General features: G+C 34.6%; 1 protein-coding gene across 1 annotated transcript in view; it reads right to left on the reverse strand.

Moving 5' to 3' along the window:
• The window catches only part of LOC122529798 (photoreceptor outer segment membrane glycoprotein 2-like), a 23,011-nt gene extending 17,774 nt beyond the window's left edge, over positions 1–5,237 (reverse strand). The window contains 2 exon segments of the mRNA XM_043656240.1: positions 2,408–2,542; positions 5,045–5,237. Coding sequence (XP_043512175.1) covers positions 2,408–2,542; positions 5,045–5,208 — 299 coding nt within the window. The 5' untranslated portion in view covers positions 5,209–5,237.
• Between the last annotated feature and the right edge of the window lie 4,662 nt (positions 5,238–9,899).

A 9,899-nucleotide genomic window follows, 5' to 3' on the forward strand; every position in this document is an offset into this window, starting at 1 on the left:
GGCCATGCAATAGAACCTCCACGACCAATCCATTTATTTGCAAAGTGTTGATTGAAAAATTGCCTAGCCACTCGGCTAAAACGCGGCGGAGCTCCATCATGCATAAAACCGCATACTAGTCTAATATCGACTGGAACTTTCTCTAATATTTCGTGTAAACGCGTGCTCAAAAAATCACTCGTACTTTGTGCCTGTTAGTTTCCCATCAAGAAAAAAGGGTCCAATTAAAAATTTATCAATTATTCCTGCCCATACGTTTAAACTAAACTGGTGTTGATATCTTCAATGCACAATAACATGTGGGTTTTCTTCATCCCAATTATGATTATTATGAAAATTGAATATACCAACCCTGGTAAAACTAGCTTACTAGAATTTGCTCTGTGTATAAAATTCATTATATCTCATAAACGAAGACAGATAGGACATACATTTATACGACTTTTTTTCATTATTTTTAGGCGTACAATCAGCTCCCGAAGTGGGTCCCACAAGTTACGAAACCTCTAGATATATGCATATATATCTGGAGACTTTTAAGCGGAAGTGTACATTTCCTCCCTTTCTCCTGTTTGCTTTTTGTTAAATATTCAAATTCGAGAAAGGAAATCGCGAAAACCGGGGAAGGCAGAGACGAAAAAAAGAAAAAAAAAAAAGAAAAACGCAGAGGTGGACGCAGGAGGAACGCAAGAAGAACAAAAAAAATGGGACAACGGATAGGCGTTCACGAGGCGATCGCGCGGAGAAAATGAATTCGCGCGCCGCCACCTGCCGATCCGCCAACAGAGCTCGCGCATACATCGGGCTCGCCGATGAATATTTCACGATTTCCGGCTTTCGCCTCGATTTCGCTTTGTCTCTCTGTTTTCGGGAAATGGGTTAGCCGGGCTCGCGCGCGGATACCGTTTGCCATTGCTTTCGTTTTCGCTAATAGAGTTAACGTTACCTTTATGCAACGATGCCTGGCGCCACGGTTTATCGTTTCAATTGTGACATTTTGTGGTTCCACGTATTTGGGATTGGTAAAAGGAACTGTTGTTGTTTGAAGAGGAGAGGATCGTTCGAGGGTTGGAAATATTTGACGAAGGAAACTGACTTAATCTTTCTGCAATTTTCTCTTTATATTTTGTCGCCACGCCACTTACTGAAATTAGTACACAGGCCGCCTGTTAGATAAATTTATCTTTACGAATAAATTTTTACACTCCATATAGGCAAATATAGTATTATATAGACTTTAGTTCATCCCCATACCTAATATTTTTACTGTTTTAGTCTTTCAACCATTTTTCACGAATAAATTAAAAGCTGAGGACCTTCACGTTCACATCTAATTTTATCTTTATTTTACGTATGAATCATTATTATTTAAATGATAATAATTAAACAGTGATGAAATCAATATTATTTCCACTTTCTAAAACAATTATAAAATAAAAGGAACATCTGAAATCCAGTGTCAATGAAATTTTTATTGTATTATATAGTTAGTTTTTCGAATGAAATCTTTGATGGATGTTTCTTAGAAGGAATAACGAAGTTTGTATAGCCAAATTTACGAGTGAAATTTCGTTCAGGGTGTAAACGATCCAGGTTGCCCGTAGAGTCGTTAATATTAAATTTAATTCGGGTCTAGTTTTAAGTCTGTTAGATTTAGTGGTAAATAATTAATTACGAGAAAGTTTTAATATATACTGGATTGGCCACTCAATGATTAATTTTATACACGCATATTTCTGTTTCTCTCAGATGTTATTACGTCATATAGTCCAGCGCCAGTTGGAGGTTGGGATATTGAGTAATTTCCATAACGATGTTTAGTCAGCAATGCATGCTACCTATACACGTAAACTGAACGTGTAAATTATATACACGTTTATACGTGATGTAAAATTTTATAAAGAATAAATAATTAAAAAAAAAAATCTTTGAGAATTTATTAATCCTTCCCTTGGGAATTCCAATTTAATAAATTAATAGCGATTGTCAATATTATACTTATTATATATATTATTCAACAAAGGGCATAACTGAGCCAATAAACGATAAAAAAATTGTCGATAATTTGAACTGCTACGACTTTGTAAAAGAAAATCATACAACGATTCATTTTATCACATTTCAAAGCGTAAAACCTTCGCTTTGACAGTGTCCTGGAAAGATTTATTATTTTATATAAATTTTTATATTATTTATATATAAATTAAATTCTTCTACTATAAATTTAATAAATGTAATTCCTCTATTACAAATTTCAAGAACCTCAAAGTGCTTTTCAATAATTCGATGCTTCAGAAAACTGAAGCGATAATAAAGTCTACGTCGATAAAAAGAATAGCCAAAAGTAAAATAGACGCGATCGAGTTTTCGCGATTGGTCAGTCCTCGGTATTATCTTAAACTCATCCTCGAGAAGAGTCTCTCTGAGTTGAACGGCTAAAAGATCGGCCGTGGAGAAGCAGATGCTGGCCATGAAGCAGCCAGCAAGTACAACGAACAAGCCCAGCAGAGTCCACACGAACAGTCTCAGGTTCATCCCCGGTCTGAAACAAAAACGAAGAATCGTCCGTTGTCATCAATAACTGGGTTGCTTAATCTGTAACCTTTATCTAAGACAGTGGAGAACCGATCCCGAACCGGTCACAGACTAATTTTCCGCCGGCCCTTCAATTTTCACACTCGTACGTGCTGTACGTATCCGTGTGAATTGAGAGGGGGCGCGAAAATCTGTAGCCGCCGACTAAAACCGCGGAGATACGTTAACGAGCGGAGGGGTTAATTAAAACAAATGAAACCTCGTAACTGGAGTATCGGCGGAATTACTTGAAAATTCTGACAAATCGATTGGCCCATCGGCAAGCGGCCATTTTCCAATTCGCGTGCTCTCTGCCGGAGGAAAAGAACAGATGATGGAGAGAGAGAGAGAGAGAGAGAGAAAGATGGGAAAATTAAGAAAAACACGCCAGAGGTTAATTCTCCGGCCGTTCTCCAATGAGGTTACGTTCGAATCCACTTTCCGCTACCCTCTTTTCACCCCTCGTTCATCTATCTCGTTCCCTTTTCACCACCCAGTTTGAAGAATCGTAAGTAACTGACTGCTTTACGATTGTCATCGTTCACAGCTTGGATTCCTCTATAAATTTTGACGATCGTCGAGTTCATTCGGTGATTTGACACGCGATCGAGGTTTCTGATGTGGATAATGATGAAAAAGAATTCTTTCGTCTTCGACAATTATTTTTTTTCAATTATTATATGGAAACAAAGTGAAAGAATAGTAATATAAACTTAAAAACATAAACTTAAACTACATTTCTTTCAAAGTAATAAATAATCAAGTGCCATTATCTACGACGTAAAAATTGTCTCTTGTTTTTCGTTGATATAAAAATAAAATATACGCGAATTAAATGAATAAAGTGAAATAGGTATTAAGTTATATACGTCACAGTATTATTCTACATTATTGTATATATTATTATATTATTTTAAATTGTAATATGTATCATCATGTCATTATTATTTTGAATTATTACGTAAGTATCAAATTACAAATTATTACCGCGTATCAAAATATTAAATTGACATAATTATAACAAACAATTTTGGAATATTATGTCCAACTGATATATCTCTATTCAACTGTATAAATCAAGTTTCTTTCAACTTTTCATTCTCTAAATTCAACTCATTTTTACAATTCGTTGAAAGTGTATTTCGACTATAACGCAACTACGATACTTCTTTCTTAAAATGATACATTGCATCAGATTTTTAGTCAAACGTGATCTGCCACAGCATGCAGCTGTGAAAGTTCTTCCTTTTTCTTCCATGCAAGCCAACAATTTAGAAAAATCCAATACAGTACTTTTGCTTCTCAGTTTCTCTTTTGCCCTTCATTTTGACATCTGCGTTTTCTTTTCAAATTTCCTATGTCTATGTTCTCGACGTATACCCCATTCTCCTCGGCAAAGGCAAATCCTGGCTTCTGATTTTTCAACAGTTTTTTCTACATCCCTGGTGGATAATAGGAGCACACATTGTGCCAGCGTAGATCCGATTACAAGGACCAATTGATCGTATTCACGCACACCCGACGCCCCTAATGAATGCTTCAATCCGACGAATCTCCGTTCGCGGCGCGGTTTTCCCGGGAAAATATCAAGAATATCCCGTCGTTGCTCTCGTTAACTAATTTACGCGAAATCACAGTTCCCGATCCGACTGATTCGCAATTTGGCCAGTATTGTCCCGTGAAATTCACCCCTCGATTCGTCAGCCTTTTACACACGCCGCTCTCGCTTTTTTAATTGTGCTAATTTTTTACTTTTCATTTTTAAATTGCACCGATAATTAGACTGAGTATACTGTGCCATTAACGCCGGTTCACGAAAGTATTTGCACATTTATCAGAGAGAATATTACTGTACGTGAAATTACATATATAAAACTATTTGTTTTGGAATTTTGTTATCAACGTAATCAATGGATCGTGGATATTTATTGGCAATTTCATAGCTAGTGCTATAGTTCGAATAATTTTCTGTCTTCAAAGTTCTCGTAATTACAGTGGAGAGCAAAAGAAAGTGTACTTTTGCATAAATTGCAACGATCAAGAAATTACGAAAATACCATTTAATCTAATCCCTCGGATTTGTTAAATTAAATTAAATGTTAAATTAAAAAAAATTTTTCAAGAAAAATGTCTCAAACAAAATAATTTCTTAACCTAGCCACGAATGTCACGAATGAATCAATAATTATATCATCCACGCTTCAATGATATCGTTTTCATTTCAACAATTCTCAAATTAATATTAATAATTCGAGAATTATGATTCTCTCAAGTACGAGGACGAAGAAATAGTTTCACGAATTATTCCACGCTTTTTCTCAATGCAGAAGATTAAGGAACATGTAATTTTATGAAATTATCAAGTTAAGAGTAGTTGGAGAGTAAAAAGAATTCTCGTGAATTATTCTACACGCTTCTTTGACGCAGGAGATTGCGAAAAGTGTAATCTTGTCAACGGAAGTAAAATTACCCTTCAGCATAGTGGAAGTAATTGTAGCACAGCTTCACGCCCACCAGATTATGTGCGAACACGTAAAGACCGTATAACGTCATCGTTCTAAATACCAGCCCGAAGAGGCTTCTCTCATCGAATCGCAATTTCGTCGTGATCACGAACGAGACAAACACTCCCATGAAAAACAAAATGAATCCGATCAGGAGGTTGGCGAAAATCGCGAGCACTAGGTAACGATGGAGACGTTCCCTCTGAGTTTTCGTGAATTTTATATCGAGCACCGCCATTTCGATAATGTCTTTCTTTTGTTCCATCAACGCCCTCTTGCATGATTAATTATTAATTACCAGCGAATTTTTTTTTTTTTACAAAATTATAACAGTAGTTTAATTATTAAATCTTAATTAATTTAAATTAAATTACTTTTGTAGTTTAATTATTAAAATTGAGTATTTTGAAGTTTAAGTATTTAGTATTTAGTGTAATTTTTTTTTTTTAATAAAGAAGCAATGTAAAGATAGACCGCAACGTTTTGTAATTATTGTATTTGCAGATAATATTAATGTTGACACTGTTAAAATTTTGTGAACAAAGGAATCGTATAATAATAAACTTGAGCTAATATCGAAGACTCTACTTTCAAAATGCATCGCTTATTTTATTTATTTTGAAAATAGAAACTACAATGCTTAAAGTTTATCGTTTGTACGATTTCTTTTTTCACAAAATTATAACAATTTTAATATTTATATCCGAATGTTAGTGCGAGTCACTGTATACAAATTTTAAATTAATTTCAATTTCTGATTTAAAATTTCATACATTATTCATAATATTAACCCATTAAAGGCCAAAATTGCCTTCAACCAACTTATTGCAATCAATCAACTTATACCATCAAATTCTACTTTTCGATATTAAAGTTCTAAAGATTAATTTAATCATAAATTTTTCTACCACCACCTAGAGTCTATATAATCTTACGAAATTTCAAGGAAAATACTGTAAATTATTGTTTGATCCTTGATGGATTCGTGATTTGCCAAACTACTCTTATTTACCATCATTTCACTCAGAGAGAAGAATTCTATTGTTAATTAATAAATTATTGCGCGAAACGATCCACAGATTCAATTAAACTGAAAAGAGAGAAATAAATCCGTATCGATGCGATCCAATTGGCCGTCTCGCTGTCGCGCGATTCGTTTCGAATTCTGGCAGTCGCGTCGAGGCCAGTCTGTTCAGAGGCTAAGGATCAGGAATTTCCTCATTCTCGCCACGGGGAACTGTACTCGCCGTGGTATTCCTATGGTATCCAGAGAGCCTTCCTGCTGAACCATGTTCCATGTTTACAGAGTGAAGCACCTTGAAACAGAATCTTGCTGTTACATTTATACGTAATGTCTTAGAAAAGTATTCAGATACTCGTAGAAACCTATTCTATTATCTGTAAATACTTCGATAATTTAATATTAACCAAAGACTCGAACAAAAATACAATAACGTTTTAAATTATTTTTGTAAGTGTCAGTCCTTAGAATAGCGTTATTATTTTTATCAAGGATTTTTATATTAAACATAATGGGTTTAAAAATACTTTCAGATTAAATCCGATCGAAATATATTTAATTCGTACAATAATTACGTAAATTTTATACTGCACGAGACGTTTCGAAATTATTAGCACGAAATTTTCTATAGCAAATGTGTTCGAATACTTTCACGAGCCACTATAGGTATCATTGTACGCTCTCGTTTCCAACTTTCGATCCACCATTTTCGTGCCTCTCTCTTTCCCCTCTCTTTAAAACAGTTTCCAAGGGGAATTATAACAACTGCTCTAACGGTACGTTAAACAGCATAATAATATAAAGAATCCGGAACTTGTTCCACCGCCGAAGAAATAAAGTCAAAGAAACTTCGGGGAAATTTCGCAGCGTTCTTCCATTACACTTATTACACTTGAAACTAGCACTTGCGAAACTTGAAACGCGAATTTCCACTCGTGCTCAATCGTTCTCGAGTTTTCTGCCGGGCGATACAAAATCGCGGGGACACGCGAATTGGAAACGACGAAAAGGAGGGCACGGACAACGATCCCACCTCTTTCGTACATAGGCGTGCTATACTCACCCCTTCTCTGTCACCTGGGTGAAAATCGTTTAAAGCGGCGCGAAAGTTTTTTAATCCCGCGAGAGGATCGCGCAACCAGGGTTTTTCATTAACAGAAACTACGAAACATCTGACGGTGGCAGCCCTAGCGTTCCTAGTGGATTACTTCCGGGTCACCCGGTACGTGGCGAACACGTTGCTGCAAACTGGAGACGTGGGATCAACTACCAAACGATTAGGCTTGAACATTTAGTCGTTGGATTTGTATCTTTTGTATCTCCCAAGTTCACTCGGCAAGCAAGTTTTATGAGAGAAATACTATTCAATTAGAATATTCGAACACTGATGGATAGAAATGGGATCGTGTATGTGATCATGCTTGCAAACAGACATGTGTCAGAGATGTTGAACTTGATTTGTATAAAATAAATATTGAACAGAACTTACATATATAATTTAACACATTAATTGTCGAACTATTGTATATTGAACTACAATGAAATATTGCACACTAATGAAACGTTACAGTGAACTGTTCTATATTATATAATTTGATATACCTTTGCATTAAACTATAATGGAATGTATTTTATATACGTTATATTTGCGTGTACATTAGACGACAATGAAATGTATATATTGAATTATAATGAAATATATGTACTGAATTCGATGAAATATGTATATCACATGCGTTGAACTGTATACAACTGTATACAGTGAACTTGATCAAATACTGTGTAATTGAATTTGAACTTGATTTTTATAAAATGCATGCATTAAACTTGAGGAAATATATACATTGTATACATATTAAACTTGTACATTGAACCATGGTGCAATATGTGCATTGAACTAGATGAAACATACACATTATATACATATTATATTATAAAAAAATGTATACACTGAATTTGTTGAAATATTGTATATACAATTTTAAACTCGACTTGTATAAAATGTATGTACTGAATTTGATGAAATATAGATATAAAATTTATGTACAATTTAATGAAATACAAATATATATTTTCATCTTTTACATTATTTCATTAATATAATTATAAATTATAATTACAAACATTGGACTTGTACGCGGAACTACAATGACACTGAACGTGACTCGAATTCTTATGCGAATGCATATTTTCTAACTGCAACGAGTAGCGATGCCAGACAGGAAATATATAGTGAACAAGGGACTATGGAGGCATTCGATGTGCTCAAGGCTGGAAGTTGCGAAACGTGTATGGACTCTCGCCTTTGCTCCCATCGAAACACTCACTTTATACGAGAATTTTACTACATTCGCCGCCCTGTCCTCGAAATGAATACTAATTTTATTCACTCTGTACATCTGATAAAATTCTCGGTGTACACCGTGGCGGCAAGAATTCACGAATGCGTAGAATCTGATAGATAGAGCACAGCTTAATTTCCTTTTTGCTCGGAAGCACGACGTTTTAATCAATTTTTTTTTCCCCTCCATACGAACACGGGCTATTTATTTAGAATCATTTTGTACCTTTAGCTTCTGACATTGGAGATCATTCTTCGACTGGGACGTGATGGAAATTAGAGCATTTTGGAATGTTAAGAATTAAATTAATTTTGAATTAGATTTTTCTGTTTGATACGCGTGAAGAGTCTTTCTTGTGTATAACTATCTTTGACAATTCGATTGTATAGAAGCTTCGCTCTGTTTAATTTCTGATGAAACATTTATTTCCTAGACAAATCGAGAAAATGGAAGGAGAAACAGTGAAGGGGAAAGAAGAAAGTAGAATTCAAAAAATCAATACGATAGACAACTAATTAAAAGACCAAGAGAACCGAGGAAATTACTATAATTATATCATACACGGTTACGAACTTCCCCAACCTCAAGATCTAATTCAACCTTCAACCCCAATCTCAACTTTGGGTGCCTAAAATTCAATTTGAATTATTCTCGAGCACAAACTTGGTGCAGTTACAAACTTTTCGATATTCTGAATCTATTTTGACATCTGAGTCAAAATTTCTACTCGTCCACATGTTAATTTCTAATAAATTCGTGGTGAAACTTTTAAAACAACCGTTCCATTATGAATTTAATTTTCGTAGCGTAATAATAATTGAAAACACACCGAGCAATGACTCACGCCGATATTCAATATTTACGTCTTACGTTCGATAGCGCGTTTCGATTAATCGAACGATCCTTCCCACGGCGGCTGGCCGATATCGGTGGCGGAGCAAAAACCTTCATAACCGCGACAAATTCAATGACAATGTATGGCCGCGGCGCGCCCCGTCTCTCTGGAATAATCAATTACCACAGGATCATCAATTAACTGGGAAAAGTGTAACGATTTAACGGCGCCAGTGGAACGGATAAAAGAAGTGGGACATGTATAGAAGATAATTCAGGGATCAATAAAGAAAATAAAATTTTACTTTTTCCGATCGTGTCGAAGAATTTTCCTGAATTTTGAAGTTCACATTATCGTAAAATTTAATCTATCAATACGTATTTATATTAAAAACACTCTTAATTTAAAATTAAATAAATTTAAACGATCACCAGAATTGAAAATGAATTTAAATTTAATTCACGACATTAAATTCATTTTTTAAATACAAAGTTTATTATCCATTGGGGATAATTTCATTTCTATTATTTTACATGATTATTTTATCAATGATAGAAATATGGATTAATAAATTAATAAATTTGTAATTTGAAATGTATTACAAGCGATTGAAATTTTCACAT

This window comes from Frieseomelitta varia, unplaced genomic scaffold, assembly GCF_011392965.1.
Source record: "Frieseomelitta varia isolate USP_RPSP 00005682 unplaced genomic scaffold, Fvar_1.2 scaffold_309, whole genome shotgun sequence".
Taxonomy (NCBI): Eukaryota; Metazoa; Arthropoda; class Insecta; order Hymenoptera; family Apidae; genus Frieseomelitta; species Frieseomelitta varia.